Below are 22,914 nucleotides of genomic sequence, written 5' to 3'. Positions count from 1 at the left end.
CTCGTGTCTCTGGGCTTCAGTGCCCAGGATGGCAACTGTTGGGCTGCATGGTGGTTACAAGGACCTCTGTGACACAGGCCACCGTTAGCTCCAGGTCTGTGAAATACGTTGCGAGGAAAGTTAATTCCGTGAATTGACTCACCAATCGCTGCTGAAGCGTGGAGGGCGTCCCTAACAGCTCTGGGGATAGCCATTTTATCATTGCTCATCAGAATCTGCTCATTTACTAGGTACGCAGACGCGACCAGCAAATACGAATCTGTGATGAAGACAGAGCCAAGTGTTTCTGAATATACAATTCGTTCGAAAGAAAGAATCTGCCACTGCTTTTCTAAGGTAACGGTTGGCTCCGGCACAGTTGCCAAACGGGCTGGAAAAGTGTTTGGAGGAGCAACCCTGAACCCTCTTGTAACGTTTACCTGTAGGACGAGAAGCCTGTTGAAGCGATTCGAACCTGCTCTGAAGTGTTACAACTGGAGCCCGATAATGTGAATGCTCTGAAAGACCGAGCAGAGGCCTATTTAATAGAGGAAATGTATGATGAAGGTAAATGCTCAGCGGGTCCGACTTGCAGTGCCTAAAAACTCATCTAGCTCCCACGCATACATGCTTAGTTTCCTTTTGTTGAAGTCTTTGGACATGTGGACTCTGTCAAAAGTACTTTTGCTGCCTCTATATAAATCTTTACTTAACACTGAAAATCACAGAAGCTCTAGAATAATATAACAAGTTTAGTTTTAAGAAAGTTAAAGTTCGTAGGCTGCTAAAGATTATGTTTTGAAAGATGCTTTTATGACATCATTGTTATCATAACTTTAAACAGATAAACTCTTGAAAAGAAAGATGCATACTCTTAGTTTAATAGATTTGTCACTAAAGTTTTTTTTAAAATTAGAGAATTCGTTTTAAAAAGGAGTCCAGTCACGAACCCCAAAATGTGTTCTGGCAGGGTCCACCTGCATATCTGTCCCTGGTCCCAAACACCGGGGATTTTACTCCATCAAAAGTTGGAGTAACCCCTACCACACCGAGGCAAGACACTAAGGACAGGCAACAGAACAGCAAGGACATTCCCAGGGAACACCAACAATAGACGCTGGGGCCAGGACATGGCATCCCATCAGATTCAACCGGAAAAACACTCCTAAAGGCCAACAAATGGTCTTTAATAGGCTTTTCTTTATTTTAGGTCATTGGTTGTTATTGTTGTTTTGTTTACTTTTGTTGCTTTGTTTTGCTTTGTCTTGTTTTTGTGCATGTTATTATCTCCATAGGTCTGTCTAAATAGGATTGGCTGGATGAACAATCTGGAGGAGAAAACAATAGGACTGACAGTTCTGGGGGGACATAGGAGACGGGGAGTGGGGGAATGGAAATGGTATTAACAAACCCAGGGAAAAGGGAACAACAAGTGATCCAAAATCGATGGCGGGAGGGTGTAAGAGGCCTGTTAGGGCATGATCTAGGGGAATGAAACTGAGGAATTAGTGAAACCCAAATGAAGGCTGAGCATGGTAGTGAGCCATGAGGACAGTAAAAGGAAATAGAGGAACGAATTAGGAGACGAGGGGCATTTAAAGAGGTCTAAATAAAGGCATATACATATGTAAATATATTTATATATGAGGATGGGAAAATCTATGTGCATATATGTATAGATTTAGTATTAAGGTAGCAGATGGACATTGGGCCTCCACTCAAGTACTCCCTCAATGCAAGAATACTTTGTTCTATGATACTCACCTTCCCGACAGGATCGCTGAAGACAAATGGGTGCATAAGCAAATGTGGTGAAGAAAGCTGATGGTGCCCAGCTATCAAAAGATATAGCGTCTGGGGTTAAAGACCTGAAAGTAAACAAGTGACTATCTAACTCAGAAGCAACAAAGCCCACATGGAAAAAGCACACCAACCTGTGTGATCATAAGGTGCCGAAGGGATTAGTTATCAGGCATCAAAGCACAAAAAAATCATACCATTGTGTGCTCACTTTCCCAATACGATCACTGAAGACATGGGTCCATAAGCAAAAGTGGTGAAGAAAGCTGATGGTGCCCGACTACCAAAAGATACAGCATCTGGGGTCTTAAAGGCTTGAAGCAACAAAGCCCACCTGGAAGAAGCACATCAGCCTATGTAATTGTGTGCATCAAAGAACAAAAAAAATCAAATCACTGTGAACGAGGGAGAGTGCAGATTGGGGACTCAAGACTCATCTGTAGACATCTGGGACATCCCCTTACAGAAGGGTCGCGGGGAGGAGATGAGCCAGTCGGTGCAGTGTAGCAACGATGAAACATACAACTTTCCTCTAGTTCCTAAATGTTTCCTCCCTACCCACTATCATGATCCCAATTCTGTCTTACAAATCTGGCTAGACCAGAGGATGTACACTGGTACAGTTAAGAACTGGAAACACAGGGAATCCAGGACAGATGATCCCTTCAGGAGCAGTGATGAGAATGGCGATACTGGGAGGGTGGAGTGGAAAGGGGGGACCGATTACAAAGATCTACAGATAACCTCCTCCTTGGGGGGATGGCCAGCGGAAAAGTGGGTGAAGGGAGACGTCAGACGGTGTAAGATATGATAAAATAATATGAAGGAGAAAAGTATATCAAAACATTTCTCCCTTTCATTAAGGATTTTCAAAGCATATTTACTCAGGCTTGATATCAAATGCTCTGGGTTTTAATTGCAAAGTGAAACTTGAATTGCTGTTGCTATAGTTTAGTTTGTGTAGTAAGTTGGAACAATTATCTTCCAACAGTACTATATTCCTACAGTAATATTTTATATTTAACATTATTATTTAATGTTGCATTGAGGCAGAGGGTAGATTGCAAGAGTAAAGACTTTAGGGGTTTCTCTCTCCTATAGTAGAGATGAATTTTGTCTCCATCTACTTACTTTTCAAGCATGGGTTCAGCACACATTTCCTGATCACAGAACTTACTACTTAGATCCCCTTGTGCTTTTTCTTAATCGTCTGCAGTAATGGCAGCTTGTGTCTCTTTGGGGCATGAACTTGCATCCATAGCCTGGATTAACATGGAGCCCCTCCTTGATAATGTGGAGTCCCTCTAGCTGGGGTGGATGCCAGTCACTACACAGGCCCAAAGTGGTGTTGGCTCATTTTTCCTTATAGTCTAGACTCGCTAAAGCTTCCTCATTTTAATCCCCCCAAGGAAATGTCAAGAACCTCTCCAGGGTTAGCATTGCCCAGGCTAATGAGCTACCCTGGTAGACAGCAGTTTACATGTGCTGTCATAATTCATGGCTGAAGGGATTGAGTGTGTCCTGTGTGACTCCACTGGAAGGGGACTTGTGGAACCTGTTCCTTGTTTCCTTCGTTTTTTTTTTTTCCAGTTCTTTTTTTTTCTATTTTTTTTTAAAATTTATTTTTAACAACTTATTGGGGCTCATACAATTCTTATCACAGTTCATACATATACATACATCAATTGTATAAAGCACTTCGGTACAGTCTTTGCCCTAATCATTTTTTTCTCCTCTTTTCTTTTTTTTTACATTTTATTAGGGACTCATACAACTCTTATCACCATCCATACATATACATACATCAATTGTATAAAGCACATCCATACATTCCCTGCCCCAATCATTCTCAAGGCATTTGCTCTCCACTTAAGCCCCTCGCATCAGGTCCTCTTTTTTTTTTTTCCCCTCCCTCCCCTTTCCCCCCTCCCTGTTTCCTTCAGTTTTTGTCCAACACACTTTTCCCTTGCTGATTTTGTTTTGTATTCCTTTTTAGTGATACAAGTATACTCGTATCTTTAGCATGAATCTTCCTAATGAATCACCAAACCTGGGACAAGTGGTCTTGGGACCCTCAGACACAAATATTTGTAGACAGACAATGTAAATACTATATCATTGGGTTCAATTTTTCTTTTGGAAACGCCTGTCAGTGTGGGATAAGACATCTCTCTGTACAACCTGCCCAGGCATTTGAGACTCAGAGCTGGGAATTTTGGTTGGGGCCTCATCATGCAGGCACTCTCTGCCTACCATGTTCCCAAATTGCAGGCTCCAAAAGGACTGGGGGTGGGGCGGATTGTCCTGTATAGAACATAAAGGTTTCTAAAAATGGTGGTTTTAGGTTTTCGATTTTCTTGAAATCCTAAAATATTAGATACTTGAACACCTATTTTCTAAATATTTTTAACAAAATATGAATGTAGATGATCAGATTTTATATGTCAGAACTTTGTGTTTTTCTGTTTGATTAGGACATGCTAATTTTTAATAAAGTTTGTAATAAAGTCATGTGTATATAACCTCTATGTACAACAGCATGCACATCTGTGGTCCCGTAAAGTAAGAGAGTTAGAAAAATCCTCATTGGAGAACAGGGTAGGATGTAGGGATGTGATCAGGCATAGTGAATGCAACAAGTTCTGCCTGAAGCACATGCATCTTAGGTCTTCTGTTTACAAAGGGATCGTGTTGCCAGGTGTATAATGGATATGCATGTCCTCATAGTCATAATGAATGTCATTGCTTCTGGCGTTAAGTGTTCATTGCAGTGTATTACTGTTATTATTTCTATGTGAACCTGTCTACTTACAAATAAGTTTACCATATAACAACGTATGCTTCTACTTGTAAGCAGCAGCTCCCAGTCTGTGTACCACACTTTTCTTGAGTGTTACCTGTTCCTTAAGAAAACCGTACCAACCAGTATAAATGCATCATGGCTCCCACAGGCAACAGAGAAATATCAATTTGGAAGCAAAATAAAGGTGGAAAATCGGTGAATGCTATTGCTTGTGGTCTAGGCATGGTCTAGGCATGTCTGTCTGCTATGTATGTAAAGAAGCTTTGTAAGGTCATAGAACAAGGATATTATACTGAATCTTTTCCATGAGCTTTTGGAAGCCCCCTTGTATAATACAGTAGTCTTCGCACAATTTCCAAATCACATAATGGGCATTGAAACACATTTGCTTTTGATTTGTGTTGTAACCAGTGGGTGACCTGGTCACCTGATGGCTGGCTGCTGGGTTCTCTGGCTCCCTTTCTAAACCTGACATTCTCTTAGCGGTAGCTGGTAGCTGGCCATGCAGATTTTATTTGCCATTGTCTTATTTTCCTGTATAACAGTCATGTTAATCTGAGTAGTGTTAAGGTTGCTTTTAAAGGGGGCTAATATTAAAATACTTGGAAACTGCAGGACAATAATGAGGGAGGATGGGCCAGCAAGCCAAGTGCCACAGTGAGTTTTGTTGAACTAATGACCTACCTAAATCCAGCCTTAATTCCCCTTTAACAGCATTATCTCACCATTTTGACAGCTATTGAGGATTACGAAACTGCTCAGGAGCACAATGAGAATGACCAGCAGATTCGGGAAGGTCTAGAGAAAGCGCAAAGACTACTGAAACAATCTCAGAAAAGAGACTATTACAAAATCCTGGGAGTAAAAAGGTGAATTGCTGATTTACATTTACAATTTGCATTGCTGTTTTTGTCACCTGTTTGTCCTACCCCCTCAGCCCCCCCGTCCAGGGTATCTCTGGGTGAATTAAAAAAAAATTCTTTTACTATTTTATAAAAGTTTTATTAACATATCTTAGACAATCCAATATATCCAGTCACATTCAATTCTGTTGTTCAGTCCCATCAAGTGAGGTTTTATAATGATCATTTCTATCAGCTTCCCATTCCTCCCCCAACCCCCTTCCCGCACCCTCAGGGAACCATTACTCCCATAAGTATTTCTGAAGGGTTACCTATTTTGACTTTTATGTACCACATCATCTTAAATATACAAATGAACATATGCAAATCCAACTTGATTAATGAGGTCAAACAAGTAAAAACCATAATAGTAAGGGGGGGAAATATTTACGAATTAGAGGATATTTATGTGGTTCATCAATGTCATATCGCACCCTGAATTTATCATTCATTTCTTGTGGCTCTTCTGAGAGTGATTACTCAATTATTTTGCTGGTGGGTTTTGGGTTTCCACTACATCCACGCCCCTTCACATCGATTTGGTTGTGTGTTTTTGGACTTTTGATGCCTTTCCCATCGACATCTCATGATCACACGTGCTGGGGTGCTTCTTCCACATGGGCTTCATTGCTTTCCTGCTAAATGTCCACTTGTTTAACTATACACCTTTAAGACCCCAGATGCTATATCTTTTGATAGCCGGACATCATCAGCTTCCTTTACCACATTTGCTTAGGCACCCATTTTGTCTTCAGCAATCACGTTAAAAAGGTATCATCTAATGCCACATTGTTAGAACATTACCACTCTTGTATCTCAATACAAGATTTAAGTAGAAGCCTAAGTCCATCTGCTTCCTCATTGTGAGTACATATACATATATATATATATTTCCTCCTCCCCACGATTATGTTTACCCATTGTTCACTTCTCAGTAATTCCTCCCAGAAACAAATTAACTGAATAAACATGATCAGAAAAGCTGTACTCTCCACACCACAATTTTAGCACATTTACTATTGCCCTGTATCCATCATTGTTCGCTCCCCACTCCCCTCCCCTTTCCCTCCTTCCCCCTGGACCCATCTGTCCAGTTGCTGTCTCCAAAAGATTGTCCTGCATATCTTATATGGATAAACACTAAACCAAAAGATAACACACACAAAACAAAACAAGAAGCATGCAGATAGTTACAAGTCTAACATGGATCATGACATAGGACAGATAAATATCTTTGTGCTATGTATAGAGAAGGACATGTTATAAACTGTCCATCCTGGCCGCATTTCTTTCAGATTTACCTTCTTGGGTTCTACTTGTTTAACAACATATGCACCCTTTTAGTTTTCATCCATCGTGTCTGAAAGGCGAACATTCTATAAGACCACACTGCTATCTCTCTCTCTCTCTCTCTCTCTCTCATTCACACACACACACACACACACACACACACACACACACACACACACACATCCCAGTTATGCCTTTAGACTTTCATTGTGGCCCCCTTGTGGGCAATCCGCAACCAGTTCAGATGGGATGCCAACTGCTGCCCCCCAAGTATTTTCGCTCCCACCACTGGTCTGTTGCACTTCTATCTAGGTTTGCCCCTAGGTGTTTTACTCCCTTCTTGATGCATTTATCCTTTATCTTGGTAATGTTTTTGCCTTATAGATTAACTCCTAATAGCCTTTAACATCATGATGGTATTTAGAATCCTTTACTGTCAAATTTCTTTGATATGGAATTATTAAGAGAGTTGACAGGGGAGCATGAATAGATTAAGGTCTTGATTTTTAAGAAGTAGATGTGGTAGAGGGTGAGAAAGGCTGGGGAAGAGAGAACAAACAACTTTCTTTAGGCTTAAAAATAAAACAACAATTTCAGCATAAACTTGTACGAATTGGGAGATGTCTACAAGGGTAAGTCAAGAAGTATTATTACAAACTCACATAAAACAAAATCAAATTTCAAGTTCTTTTTCTCCATAGAGCCCCCATCTAGGACTGCACACATGTGAAGATGGAGTTTCCATTTGTCTACCTCTTTCCTGAATAACTGTGCTCTTCGGCTGATACCTCAAAAGGGCCGTGGGGGCATCCTCAGGGAATTCAAATTGTCTTTGAGTTTGGGGACTAAAAAGAAGTCTGAAAGGGCAAGGTCAAAGCTGTAGGGTAAGGTTTCCCAAGGAAATCTTGTATGAGAGCCCTAGCTTCCCTTGAAAAATGAGCACGTGCGATGTTGAGAAAGCCAGAACAATCCCTCCACAGTACAACTTTTCCTGATTTTTCTCCTGAACAGTGCAGTTTTCCATTATCTTACAACTTTTTCCCAGCAAGCCTCCGTAATGGTGCTGGGTCCTCCGGGAAAATCCATCAAGACACTCTTAGGAGTCTCCGAGACACTCAGCAAGATCTGCTGTGCTGGCCTCTGTGCCATCAGTGGAGATTGCCCGCAGGTTCCCTTGAAGCACTGTTTGACTGGACCTTGCTTTCTCCATCACATTGGTAACTCCAAGACTGGTGTTACTGTAGACTTAATCCAGTTTCTTCATGTATCAAAGTTGATGGTCATCCTTTTCTTGGTTATGATTCAGGCTACAAAATCATTATTAGCTTTTATATTGCTTAAAAGGCTGAAGAAATATCACCTCTTTGCGCTAGCTGAGCTTTACACGAAGCTTCTAGCACTCATTGAGCAGAAAGCTTGCTGAGACCAAGCAGATGTTTACTTGAACTTGAAAATGCTTCATCATGTGAGACCTCAGCTTTAGCAGCTGTTGCATCCAAGTCAATTTGCCATCTTCTTCCGCCAGTTTCGGGACTTCAGCCACAGGTTCTTCATCCAGCTCGGTGGTCTTCCTTTTCTGGGCTAGTCTTTGAGGTTTTGGAGACTGCCTTTAAAACACTCAGTCCTTCTAAAAATGCTTTCTGTGGGGCAGGATTCCCGTAAATTGGTTGCAAAATTTCAATGATATGGGAAGATGTCTGCTTGAGTTTTGTTAAAATTTGAAGGCACTCCAATGAGACTAGGACAAGTGTATTATGTAGTCAACGTGTCTTAGATGTCTCTGCCAACGATAGCAGAGATGTGCTAAACATGTTTTGTTTCCAGTAAACTCATGCATGTATGAATGAACTAGACCACTAGCAGTAGCAGTACTTTTTGACTAAGCTTTGTATAATTTACTCAGTATATATTGTCAGTTTTTCGACCAAAATCTGACATTTGCCTTTTTAATATTAAGTAAGCTAATCCAAAAGCAAAATATAAAGTTGATTTGGAGAAAATGGTTTTTAATGGTGAATTTAATCATGATAGCTTAGAAATTCAGAATGTCAAAACACTGACCTGTGTGACTTTCTTTTTTGAATCTAAAGGGCAAATTGTAAAAATCAGGAGCACTTTAATTTATTCCTAAATTATCACCTTAGTGAATAGGTACCTGAGGAAGCTTGACCACTTGTTGTTTTTTTAATTTAATAAATCTTTTTATTGGGGCTCATACAACTCTTATCACAATCCATACATACATCAATTGAGTAAAGCACCCTTATACATTCGTTGCCCTCGTCATTCTCAAAATTCGCCTTCCATTTGGGTTCCTGGAATCAGCTTGTTTTCCTTTTTTTCCATCCCCCTCCCTCCCCGTTCCCCCCTTGACCAGTTTTAATAATCATCTGGAACTATATGAGGGGACTTCAAACTGTGGACAAATGGAATTCAAAGATAATGGAAACTTTGACAAACTCTCTAGAAACTCTCCTATTTGTTGAATCCTGCATGTTTGTTGAGTCTTGATTGGCTTCTCTACAGGTTATGGCAGTTAGCTGGAGTTTCCTTAACTTGATTACATATTTTATCACCTTCAGAAATGCCAAAAAGCAAGAAATTATCAAAGCATACAGAAAATTAGCAATGCAGTGGCATCCAGATAACTTCCAAAACGAAGAAGAAAAGAAAAAAGCAGAGAAAAAGTTCATTGACATAGCAGCTGCAAAGGAAGTCCTCTCGGATCCAGGTATTACAACCCTTGATGTTTCCTGTTCTCTGGCAGTAGCTGAATCGGTGCTTGGTGACTCAGTGGATTCTACTACTTTGACCAGTTGGAATCCATTTAAGTGAGTGGAAAGCATGGTGGTCTGACTCGGAGGTCTATGTGGGCAGCAAAGGTTTGTTGCAGGAGCTGGTCACTGAAAGTAGGTCTTGGAGTTTCAGTTTTATGCCCCAGTTCCCCATGAGGCACTGGGATCCCTGTCTGTGTCACACAGTGGAAAGCCTCTCAAATGTGAAATCAGAAGGCATGGATGTGAATATTATTTGTACTGAGACACGTTAGCAGAACTTTTGAAGGGGACAATGCAGAGGGAGCTCTCAGGTTCTTTCCAACCTCATGGGTGGGTGAAGCATTGGCTTCTGCACGCTGCCAGGCATTTGATTAGGAAACTAGGCTGTGTGGAGCTGTGCTGTACAGCGTTGGGAGAGGAGCAGTGGCCGGGCCTGCTGCTTCCCATGAGGGTGTTCACAGGGCTCCTCCCTAAGTTGAAGGACCACTAGGACTACTGGGTACAATATTTGGGGGATAGGGTTGGACAGACAGGGGGCGTTGAAAAAATGCGTGGAAAAATGGAATTTTCCCATGCCCTTTTTGAAGTACCCTCCTGTTCTGTCATATTCTCACATGGCATGGAAAATAGCGAGGCATTCATTCAGAATAAGGAACCCTGGTGGCCCCTTGGGTTAAGCACTAGGTGCTAATGGGAAGGTCAGGTAGCTTTGGGGGAGACCCTGTGCAGTCTACTTTGTCCTGCAGTGTCACCATGAGTTGGAATTGGCTCCATGACTATGAGTCGCAGATAGTAGGTGGAGAATTTAGGACTACTGAGCACTGCTGAGAATTTCCAGAGAGGATTTATTTTAAGCAACTCGTTTTATTTTCCCCATGGCCAGCCTTATAGTTGGACCAGAAGCTATGATTTTAGACAAATTCAAAATAGAAGTAAATTAGTGTCTAGCAAAAGACTTGTCAGATCTATTTTGAGCATCTATGGAATTAAAGTGATCTTTAGCTCTCATTGATGTCCAGTAACGTCCTTCACTGCTCATGTACAGTAGGGCATATCCTGCTTCTTTTAGCAAATACTCAAGTGTCAGGAACTCCCCTCAGGCGCTTTTCGTCTCTGCTTTGCGCAAACTCTGTGCCCAGTGTGGGCGCAGTCATGGGCAGCTACTCCCGGTGGGCAGCCCAGGGCTGGAGGCTGCTGCTGGAAGGTAGAGCGGGTGTGACGCTGGAGAGTCAGAGCTGCTAAGGTGCAGGGTGGGAGTTACACATTCAAAAGCTCTAGGCTGTTGTGGGAATCCCTGATGACGGTGGGCTGCTAACTACAAGGTCAGCAGTTTGAAACCACCAGCTACTCTGTGGGAGAAGGATGAGGCTTTCTACTCCTTTCAAGAGTTACACTCTTAGAAATCCATAGGGACAGTTCGACCCTGTCCTAAAGGGTTGCTGTGAGTCAGAATCGACTTGATGGCAGTGAGTTTTTGTTTTTTAACAATTTATTGGGGCTCATACAATTCTTTTCACAGTTCATACATATACATACATCAATTGTATAAAGCACCTCTGTACAGTCTTTGCCCTAATCATTTTTTTCTTTTCTTCTTTTACATTTTATTAGGGACTCATACAACTCTTACCACAATCCATACATATACATACATCAATTGTATAAAGCACATCCATACATTCCCTGCCCCAATCATTCTCAAGGCATTTGCTCTCCACTTAAGCCCCTTGCATCAGGTCCTCTTTTTCCCCCCCCCCCTCCCTATTCCCCCCTCCCTCATATGCCCTTGGTAATTTATACATCGTTGTTTTGTCATATCTTGCCCTATCCGGAGTCGATGGCAGTGAGTTTTTTGGTGGTGGTTGTGAGCTGATTGGGGGCTGAGTTAGGTGGCAGTAACATTTGCTGAGAAGAGGAACTAGAAAGAGGGGGCAGAGCTGGGGAGATCTTGAATCCGTTTTGACATGTGGAGTTTGCATTGCCAGTGAGTTATAGGGACTTCTCTATAGTTACCACGAAACTCGTTTACAGCTGTCTTTTTGTGTGTGTGTAGCAACTTGCTGTTAGTTAAAGCACTACATACGGTGCTGCCGCTTGTAATTCGCCGAGGTCATCCTTTTCTGCCTCAGATGTGCACTCACAGATGATGGGAGACAAAGATGAGGTGTAACATAAAGGCAGTGATAATGGAAACTAGAGCGGTATTCTGTAGGTGGCAGGGCTGACTTACAATTGAGTTGTCAGGATAGAACTGCCCATATGTTGTCCAGTGCTGTGATTTTACCTGACTCTAGCCTGAGCATTAGTCTGCCCCGGTCCGTGGATGCGGGAACACCTGAGCTTCCTAGGCTGGAGACCAAGGGGCTTTTCCCTTACATTAGAAGCAATAGGAGCGTGTGACACTTTGCTGAGCCTTATGCAGGTGATGGGATGCAGGCCTTGCTGGATGGGTTGCTTTACAGGAACCCTGATTTATACTGGACAGTCAGCAGGCCTGCCCTTGGTTCTGAAGGGAGGCCCTGTCTTACTACTTACTGTAAGGCGGCCCGCAGGCCGGCCCTTAGTTACAGATGGAGAGACACTCTTTACTCTCCAAGTTGTTAGCAAAGCTAGCCACCTATGAAAAGGCAGTCTGGAACAAAAGGGCAACCAGTACTTTTAAGACATGATAAAATAATAATTTATAAACTATCAAGGGTTCATGACGGAAGGGGAAGCCGGTAGGGAGGGGGAAAAAATGAAAAATGAGGAGCTGATTGCGGGAGCCCAAGCGGAAAGCGAGAGTTTTGAGAATGATGAGTGCAACGAATGTATAAGTGTGCTTCACACAATTGATGTATGCGTGGATTGTGATAAGAGTTGTATGAGCCCCAATAAAATGGTTTTTTAAAAAGATATGCAGAACTATGAAAGGCGAAGTACTCTGATTAGGATGTTAATGTTATGTGTGGTCTTTGTACTTCATTACCTTACCGAAGTCTGAAGAATTCCCATGCATATTCAGTTTCTGGGTGATGTGTCCTAAAGTCAGGAGAAGGCGCTGCCACCTAACGTAGCACAGCTTGATAAGTGACAAGAAAGCTGGAATCGGTGCCCAGACCTCTCTAATAGACGCTTGTGTGCTTTGATTTCACATGCAGAATCACTTAGAGTGTTGAGATTCTTCATGTAAATCAGTGTTTAAGAAAATCGGGGCCACATCGGTATAAGTCATCTGGATCTGGTGCATGTAGGCCTTGGCTTGCTGAATTAGTCTGTAGGGCAAGCACCAGGAGACACTTAGAGAAACAATGTTAGGAAGCAGTTTAAACGTAAGTTGAGATCTAATTTTTATAGTGTCAAGAATTTGACTTTTTTTGGTTAATATTTTACTGCATATTTAGTGAAGCCAATCAATTTCTACACCAGTTATTCAGTGGCATTAGTATATTCTTCACAATGCACTGACATTCTCAATTTTGGTCTGTTAGTTCTATTTCTATTAATCTACTTTCTCTATACCCTTAGATTCTTTTTTTTTTAATTGTTGGTGGTTTGGCCTGGTATATAAGTGGCTTATTTAAAGCAACACAGTACTGATGGCTGATAGTCATTATTTTGTGAGCCATTTTGTCACTTAGGTACAAAGTGACCTCAGGCATAAGTTTGGGTTCAAGGTTTGCAGAGTATATCAGGGAGTTCTCTAGTCCCGGCCAGTCAGTAAATCTGGTTGTGTTGTTTAGGAATTTGCGGTTCTATTTCACACTTTTTTGCCCATTCTATCGGAGCCCATCTAATGTGGGCCTGATGAGAATGGCTAGTAGTGGTGGACCCTGCATTGTGGGTTAGTTCCTTCAACTCTTCAAGTTCATTTTTTGCTTTGGATGAATAGACTAATATTTGTACAAGGGAGCTTCAAAAAGTTTGTGAAAAATGTCATGATCTTTTGATTCTATTTTTCCTCGAATTTTTGGAAGTTCCTTCATGTATTCGTTGGCCACTCGTGGCTTTTAAGACCTGAGATTACTCACCAAACTAGCATGTAAAATAGAACGTTATGAACTATACGAATTGACTGAAATGTTCCACAACTCTATGGTCTTAATCCTTCAAGTTGAAACCATTCCTGTGAGGCGTCTGGTTCAGTGTAACACGTCTCTGTGTCCTCGTGTGCTTTAGTTTCTATTGAGGAACATGTGTGCGGTTCTTGCTTTCTTTATTGGATGGTTTCCTGGAGAATTGAAGGTTATTTGTTCAGATTCTCAAAATGCTTATGTCTGTTTTTGTGGTTATCCTTATTCTAAGTGGATCCTAACTCTAAGAAACATGAATGCATCTTTGATGTCTCACTTGTGATATGGTGAACTGCTATTGTGGCTCCTTTTAGATTCTTAGCAAAGGGTAACAATGCAGATACAATTATGTTACACACTATTCACATAAATAAGATGGAACACTCAATGTTGTACTATACAGTCCACCCAAGGGGATGGCCTGCTTGGCTGGGAAGCTGCTCTCAGTTTCCCTGCGTTACTCACCTCCGTGTAAGCTTGCGAATTCGTGCCAAGTCCCTTCTTGGATACATAAGGATGTCCAGTCCAGCGCAGTATCATGCCTTTCCCCCTTTGTCCTCATGACATATTTTTTTTGGGGGGGTGGGCAGGGTTTTGTCATTTATTTTTAAGTTAAAAGATCGCTTTATTAGGTGATCTTACAACTCTTAGAACATCAGTTATATCAAGCATATTTGTACATGTGTTGCCATCATTCTTTTCTAGACACTTCCTATTGATCCCTTGGTATCAGCTCCTCTTCCCTGTCCCCACCACCCTTGTGACCTCTTGATAAATATAAATGATTATTTTCATATTTTACACTGACTGCTGTCTCCCTTCCCCATGGTTTCTGTTGTTCTTCCTCCTGGAGGGGGTGTGTGATTATGTGTCGATCATTGTAATCGGTTCCCCTTTCTTTCCCCTTTCTCCCCTCCTTCCCCCTACTCTTCTGGTATCGCTGTTCCCATTCCTGTGCCTGGATTCCGTGTGTCGTGAGTTCTTATCTCTTTATCTGTACCTGTGTATATGTTCCGGTCAAGTCCGAAGCCAGAGGCAGCACTGGGTCATGATAGTGAGGGGTGAAGAAGCCTCAAGAAACCAGAGGCATATTGTGTTTAATTGGTGTAAAATTTCTTAAAGTAGGTTAGTTATATTTCTAAGTTGAAATGAAGTTAAAAGAATTATAGAGCTCTCTTAGCAGAGAAATAAATGTATAGTTATGAAAGCGGAGTCAACTGAAATCCTACTAGAAGCAGTCAATTTTTTAAAACTTTAATCATTTTATTTGGGGCCTGTACAACTCTTTTTTTGGGGGGGGGGGCCTGTACAACTCTTATTACAATCCATCCATCCATCGTGTCAAGCACATTTGTACATTTGTTGCTGTTATCATTCTCAAAACATATGCTTTCCACTTGAGCCCTTGGTATCAGCTCCTCATAGTTTTCCATCCCTCCCCAAAGCCCCCTCCCTCATGAACCCTCAATAATTTATAAATTGTTATTTTGTCATATCTTACACTGTCCGATGTCTCTCTTCACTTGTCCATCTCCCGCGGAGGAGGTTATATGTAGATTCTGTAATCAGTTCCCTTTTTCTTTTCCAAGGATGAAACTTCCACATTTATTTCTCTTCTATGTTAGTTCCCTTTTTCTACCCCACCCTCCCAGTGTCACCATTCTCTGTACTGGTCCTGCAGGGATCATCTGTCCTGGATTTCCAGTTCCTATCTGTACCAATGTACATCCTCTGGTCTAGCCAGATTTGTAAGGTAGCATTGGGATCATGATAGTGGGGGTGGGGTGGGCAGAAAGCATTTAGGAACTAAAGGAAAGTTGCGTTTCATCATTGCTACACTGCACCCTGACTGGCTCATCTTCTCCCTGTGACCCTTCTGTAAGGGGATTTTTCAGTTGCCTACAGATGGGTCTTGGGTCCTCAATCTGCACTCCCCTCTCATTCACAATGATTTGATTTTTTGTTCTTTGATGCTTGATAGCTGATCCCTTTGATACCTCGTGATTGCACAGACTGGTGTGCTTCTTCCATGTGGGCTTTGTTGCTTCTGAGTTAGATGGCCGCTTGTTTACCTTCAAGCCTTTATCTTTATCTGTATCTTTATATCTTTTGATAGCTGGGCACCATCAGCTTTCTTCACCACTTTTGCTTATACACCCATTGGTCTTCAGTGATCATATCGGGGAGGTAAGCGCACAATGGTGTGATTTTTCTGTTCTTTGATGTCTGATACCCGATCCCTTTAACACCTCGTGATCACACAGGCTGGTGTGCTTCTTCATGTGGGCTTTGTTGCTTCTGAGCTAGATGGCCGCTTGTTTATTTTCAAGCCTTTAAGACCTCAGATGCTATATCTTTTGATAGCTGGGGACCATTAGCTTTCTTCATCACATTTGCTTATGCACCCGCTTTGTCTTCAGCGATCATGTTGGGAAGGTGAGCATCATGGAATGTCAGTTTAATAGAACAAAGTATTCTTGCATTGAGGGATTACTTGAGTGGAGGCCCAATGTCCATCAGAAATAGTCAATTTTTAACAGTAGGTGAACTTTCCAAAATTTAGCTGTTTATTTATAAGTAAGATATTCAAATAGCCTTATCAACATAGAGTAATCTATATTATATTCGATTTTGGGGGGTATATTTTACCTAGATTTAAAGAACAGAAAACACCAGAATTAAGAAATTTATCTGTGGGGGAGAGGGGGAAAAATAAGAGCTTTATACCAAGGGCTCAAGTAGAAAAATGTTTTGGAAATGATTATGGCAATATATGTACAAATATGCTCGGTACAATTGATACATGGAATGTTGTAAGAGCCCTCAATAAAATGATTTAAAAATAAATAGACCCCCCCCAAAAGAAATGTATCTGGAATATTAATTTCCTTAAAATTGAGGACCATCATATAAAACATATTATCAGCTTTAATTATATGTTCTAATTTTATACAGTTTTATTAATTTCCTAATATAAAAGATGAAAAATTAAGCTCAGACTTTTTTCTAATGCTGCCTAATCTTTGTTACATACTTGGCTGCTAACTGCAAGGCCAGCAGTTCAAAACTAACAGCTGCTCCCTGGGAGAAAGAGTCACAGTCTTAGAGACCTGTAAGGGCAGTTCTAGTCCATTCTGCAGGGTCACTAGGAATCCAAATTGACTTGATGGCAGTGGGCTTATTCATTTTACTATGACAGGGTTTGCAACATTAACATTCTATTTGGTCTATAATTCTCAGGTTTTTGGTTAACAATCTGTATTTAAATTAATAAAAACCCCAACCTCCTCTACCAATTTATTCAACAACAACAACAAAAAAATAGTATTGTCACTCTTGCCTCTCTAAAAAAAAATCAGACGTTTTATTTTCTGAAGTGAGAGACTAACCCTTGCCTTGCAGTGTTATTCTGTTGAAGATTTACATTCCAAGAAGACTGTTGTCAGGGGTCATAGGTAGGCGGCCAGATCTTGGTCTTTACTTTCCAGCTTAGCATTTTCAAGCATGTTGCTTAATACTGCTGTATATTATGTTGAGTCATCATCTTGCGGATTTTCGAAAGGTACTGCTTGTGGAAATTTGCACCTCTGTATTAAGCATAGTCTTGGAAACACACAGGGGCAGTGAGTTCTACCCTGCCTTATGGGGTCGCTGTGAGTCAGAACAACTCAATGGCAGTGAGGTTGATACTTTTTTTAAAAAAACTACATGCATTCAGTGAAACAAGACATTGAATTGTAGCAACATCCTTCCTTGCGCTTTTGCAGTTCTGTGAGTAGGACGGGGTGTTGCCTGGCCATGTGCCATCTGCCTGCTTGCTCAGCCCTCGACCTGGCTGAGCACACCGCTCAGTGGCTGCCAAGGGACAACGACTGTGTCCACAGTGAAACTGTTTCCATTGTGCATGTTTCCCTTTGGCCTCCTTCTCCTCATGGGGATGCATTCTTGCGGAGCAGAACCCAGGTCTAGGATGATGATTTTCCAAAATTGGAAACCATTGTTTACATATTTTTTTCTCCCCAAGGTTGGTGTTGAAATCTTATTGGACTTTTTCCTTTGTTATATGTACTGTCGCCTTTAGGAATGTCACTTTATCCCTGCGACTTTGAGATCTCCTGGCGGTGTGTCTTTTGCGCTCCTTCATTTTGCAGGCCTGAGTACTGTATTCCTGATGGACTTGCTTCTAGCTTCTCAGTTGCCTCTCCCTTGGAGCCCTTTATTGGTTAGCAGGGGCCCCAGGGTGGGCTGCTGCTTTCTGCTCAGTATTTGCTGGCTTACTGTCTTGTGGTTATTATCTGGGAGTTTTCTGTAACTTTTATTTCCCCCCGCCCCCCCCCCCCCCAACTATCATTTTTAATTACCAAGCGTTCTTTTTGTTCTGTTTCTATTATAACTCCTGATCTTATTTTAGGGAAGGAATACATCTTTTTATATACTCTTTCTGAGGTTACTGGCGCTTTCTCTCCCTCTCCCCACACTGTCTGCATCCAGCTACCCACAGCCCTGCTGTGCTAGTGCACCTCGGCATGTGGCAACCATCCTGAGATATCCTGGGTGTAAGTCACGTGCATTCAGGGGTCAGACAGCTTAGGGGCCTAGTTCCCTTTAGATCTGAAGCCCCTTTGTGCTGATCAGATTTAAGGGTTAGGAACTAGAGATCTATAGGGTGCCAGGTGGGTGGTTGCGGCAGTTGCTTGATAGACTTGAGGTTGGGGGTTCGGAGGTGACATGGCTCCATTGGAAGAGCGTCACTGCTGAGGGCTCTTGCTCTAGCATGGCTCCCCCCCCCCCCCCCCCATCTCCTAGATTTTGTTTGGAAAGCCACCACACCTGAGTAGTATTTCCTGAGTTGAGAGCATGGAGGGGACTGACATGTCCATCACGACTGACTGTGTGTGAGGATTGGGGGTGTTCTAGTGGCGCTCTCCTGGGTGGGAATGGGGGAGATTCGATTCAACCAGGCACAACGGCTTGATAACTGAAAAGCAGGTAGCTCCTCAATCCTAACCACCAACTCCCTTTTTAAAAAAAAAAGCAGAAAAGACTGCTATACACTTTAACCAATACCTGTGTTTTAATTTGCTGATTTCTTTTCTAGAAATGAGGAAAAAGTTTGATGATGGAGAAGACCCCCTGGATGCAGAGAGTCAGCAAGGAGGTGGCGGCAACCCCTTCCACAGAAGCTGGAACTCATGGCAAGGGTTTAATCCCTTTAGCTCCGGTGGACCCTTTAGATTTAAATTCCACTTCAATTAAACCAGCTATTTTTCTGCTCCTCATTAAAAAAAATTTTTTTTAAGATTAAAAACAAAGAAGCATTGTTCCAAGATCCTAATGAAAAAAAAATTCAAATCTTTGTTGTCCATAGCCAAAGAGTTAAACATTTCTTCTTCTCCATTTGGACTGATGGTTGGTGGGTTTTGTGCACAGGGAGGCAAGGAGTGGCTCCCCTAGGGCAGTGGTTCTCCGCCTCCCTTAAGCCGCGGCCTTTCACACAGCTCCTGTGGGGGGTGACCCCCCCACCACAAAATTATGTTTGTTGCTACTTCATAAGTGTCATGTTGCTACTGTTATGAATTGGGCGCCCCTGTGAGAAGGCCGTTGGGTTGAGCACCGCTGGTTTAGGACAAGGCAGCCTGCATTGCATACCTGATGGCGATCTGAAGAGTGGTCTGCGGAGACGCCTGCGGGCGCGCTCATGCATTTTACATCTTTCCGCGTCGGAGCAGGCACAGTGCACGGTATGTCAGGGCCTCCACGTGCAGCAGAGCTGGAGTCTTCGTGAGAATGGGGCTGCTTCAGTATTGTTAAAGATTGTTCTGAAAGACAACTCTGTTTAGGTCAGTCCAGCCATTTACAAATATCTGTTAAATTACTGAGTCTCTGTTAGCCTGCATGCGTTTACATGTTCTACTGGGATTAACATGGTTGTCATTAAAAGGGGGGGGAGAGTCCTGTTAGTCAAATGGTAGTTTTAATGTAGGTTATGTTTGTCCCCTTTCTTTGGCCATTAGCTGCAGGAGAATGCTGAGAACCACTGTGATAGAATGGGCTCTTTGGTAGTAAACACAAATCGTGAACTGAAAGATACGTAATGTGTCAAAGGGTAGCAATGGTATTTAAAATAATATTGTTGATGTGCAGGCTTTCTAAATAACACGTCATTTTGTAGGACTTACTACAGGACTGCGCTCAGGCCCCTAACTCAACAGAGAAGGCCACATTTCCCATCTTTGGGGGAGGCCAGTTCTCTGACCTCGAGCCCCACTCTGGGGCTGCAGCACCTCCCACCTGCCGGGGCTTTGTTTGTGGGCGGATGTTCAGCGGTAGCCTCTCTTCAGAAGATGCCGCTCTTCCCTGCCTGCTGCGAGCCTAGCCCTCACTCACCAGTTCAGTTAGCTGTTCCCTAACTAAGGTGGCAGACTTTTCAAGAAATCCACCACGGGATCATTTCCTGCCCTGGAAAGTGAGTGCCGCTTTAACCCTGACGGAACGATTGTGGTTGTACTTCAGATCTGTTCCTTTGTGTAAGAACCATTACTGTGGGAAGGTTTTTATATTGGCCTTAGAGCATTGGGAACCAGTTTAAATAGCAAAGGGTCTAATAATGTTTTTCATGAAATCAAGCATTTGAATGAATTGTTAGAACACAATTAAGCACACGTTTTTTTCTTCTATACGCATCCTGCAGTTTTGTGTTTTTTCTAAAACTGAAAGAAACCACCTAGCTCAGTGAAGCACTAACGTTTTATCTTTGAAAACTAGTGAGCAGCTTACAGCTTTCAGGCTGCGCTAATGGCCCAGAATCCAAGCCAATGTGGAAATCATTTTAAAGGAAAATTCATTTTTATCTGTGTTTGAATCTCCGTGAACTTACTCTTTCACGAGTTATCTTGAAATGTATCCAGTGACCTCGAAATACAGTGCTGGCCTCTACTTGCAAAAGTAAGAATTGTCACTGGTCAGAACACTTTGCTCACCCTTCCATTTAGAGGAGGGAATGGAAAGCTGCCCAGTGCCAAGGAGCCCAGAGATGGTTCGCGCTGGCTGAAGGCGGCGAAGACTGGATGCATCTGAAGAGGGGCGAGTGCCTGGGCGTCGGTAATCCAGCTCCCTGTCAACGCGCTGCCCAGAGGGCGGGTTTCATTTCCTTTATCTCCCCTTTTAACCACGTGAGGACTGTTCTGAAAGTCTTTTCGTGGATGATTCTTAACTTAGCCATCGTAAATGAAATGCAAGTGTTGCTTGACGTTCATACAAGGAAGAGAGAAGTGAAGCTATGGTGCCAAGTGCCTGTTAAGCAATTTCCGGAGTCCGTTTTTTTGCTGATTAATGTAGAAGACAAACTGCAGGGGCCAAGTCACCTTTGTGACTCTTTGATGACCGGGTTCGTCACAGAGAGGCACCCTAGCCTGAGTGTTGGCATGGTTCCCTTGCGAAGTGCTCCCTGAGGGCAGCACCTGTGGCTGTACCTGCTTGTTCCCACAGCAGAAGTATCCCACACAGCAGTCTCCATGCGGAGAAGTCCTACGGGAGGAGATGCAATTTAATTCCTCCCCAAGTTTTCAAAGATTTGCTTGTCACTAAAAAGGAAACCATGAAGTACTATGTACTTTACCCCCCAAAAGTAGCAATGTTTCAATAGTTTACTTGTATAAATTGGATGTAACTTAATAATGATTTTAATATCTTTCTCTTTAGTCAGTATTAAAAAGTATTTTAATGTCAGTATAAAAACAAATTTCCTGGACTCTGGTGATGGAATTTAATAACTACCCATCCTTTTCCTAAAACAAAAATGCTATCAATAACCGAGTAGTAGTCCACAGAATCCTAATTTGATAGTAACATCATTTTGCCTCCATGGCAGGAAAAGAAACCTTTCTTTAAAAGCATGAAATTAGCCAAAGGTTATAGTAGACAATTATTTACCAGGAAGGAAGGAAGATGCGTGAGGTGCTTGAGTTAAAAATGGCTCTCAGTCAGGTTTGGGGAGAGCAGCCTGCTGTACTACTGGAAAATGGCTTTGTGGGTTGGGCTTGGACACACCCCCACGGAGTCCATGTCAGTGGGGTCTCCTGGAGAGATTCAGGCAACTTTGTTGGATGTTGTTTACTTTTCCACATTGATAAAGCAGGTGTGACAATGCTAATTTGTCACCAGCTAGTCGCTAGTATCCGAAACCAGATCATCCCTTTTTTGTTAATGGCAGAGTTTATTCTGTAACGTTAAATGATGTTCATAGATGGGGCAGTTTTTTTTCCCACACAGATCTCATTTGCTGAATGATTTAAGAGTAAAATTAGCCACCACGTGGCTTTGTGAATTGTGACAGGTTTGTTGCACTTATCTGTGGTTGAACCTCTTAACTGCAGTGGGAAGCAGAGATCTAGAGAAAATTTGAAAATATTTGACAAGTTATATTACTCCTATGGTAAAGCTAGAGTTTGTTTTGGATGAGACAAGCATAAGTAAATAATCCATCTGATTAATGTTTTAATAAAAAAACCCTAAAATTTGAAAATTGAAATGGGTCTTACAAATATGGGTACTATTTTTATGCCCGTGTATTTTCACATTTAATAAAAATATTTATGGTCATATCAGTACTTTTTTTTCCTTTGATTAATTTTTATGCTTAAATACAAGACATTTTATGAAAGCCCATTTTCCATCTAGGGCATTTTCCATCTCGGGAGAAGTCTACTTTCTGTAACTTCACTCCACACAGCATCAGCACATGAGGGGACAAAGGACACCTTGTTTACATAGATGGCCAGGGAAGGTCAGCACAAAAGGCAGACTGACTAGAACCTCTGAATTCCCAATAGCTAGGACCTCAGAGATTTGAATGACTCTGAACCAACTTGAAGGCAGTGGGTTTGGGTTTACAGTACAAAGGACAAGAAGGGGCAACTGCCAAAGATTTGCATCAAATTTCTAAATACAAATAAAAGCTGTTTATAAAATATATGCTTTATATAGCCAAAGATTAATGGAGAGCTAGAATACATAAGCATTCAGAAAGCTTAATGTCTTAGTTGCCTGCTAATGGCATAAAAGTACCAAGAGTGGGAGGCTCTCCAGGACAGAAGTTCACGAGCAGTTCAGGAGGCTAGAAGTTTAATAGGGTGGCTCTAGGACAGTGGTTCTCAATCTTTCTGAAGCTGCGGCCCTTTCATACAGTTCCTCATGTGGTGACTCCCCAAACAAAATTATTTGTGTTGCTACGTCATAACTGTAATTTTGCTACTGTGATGAATCGGGTGACTCCTGTGAAAGGGTCATTTGACCCCCCCCCCCCCAAAGGG

General features: G+C 42.1%; 1 protein-coding gene across 1 annotated transcript in view; it reads left to right on the top strand.

Annotated features, from left to right (window-relative positions):
* DNAJC3 (DnaJ heat shock protein family (Hsp40) member C3) overlaps positions 1–22,209 on the top strand; it is a 73,204-nt gene extending 50,995 nt beyond the window's left edge. The window contains exons 8-12 of the mRNA XM_075533117.1: positions 231–336; positions 426–546; positions 5,319–5,451; positions 9,357–9,505; positions 18,702–22,209. Coding sequence (XP_075389232.1) covers positions 231–336; positions 426–546; positions 5,319–5,451; positions 9,357–9,505; positions 18,702–18,859 — 667 coding nt within the window. The 3' untranslated portion in view covers positions 18,860–22,209. The remainder of the gene's footprint in view (positions 1–230; positions 337–425; positions 547–5,318; positions 5,452–9,356; positions 9,506–18,701) is intronic.
* The last annotated feature ends 705 nt before the right edge of the window (positions 22,210–22,914 follow it).

The sequence above is a fragment of the Tenrec ecaudatus genome, chromosome 15 (assembly GCF_050624435.1).
Source record: "Tenrec ecaudatus isolate mTenEca1 chromosome 15, mTenEca1.hap1, whole genome shotgun sequence".
In the NCBI taxonomy this organism is placed as follows: Eukaryota; Metazoa; Chordata; class Mammalia; order Afrosoricida; family Tenrecidae; genus Tenrec; species Tenrec ecaudatus.
This window is presented reverse-complemented; position numbering and strand designations above follow the sequence as displayed.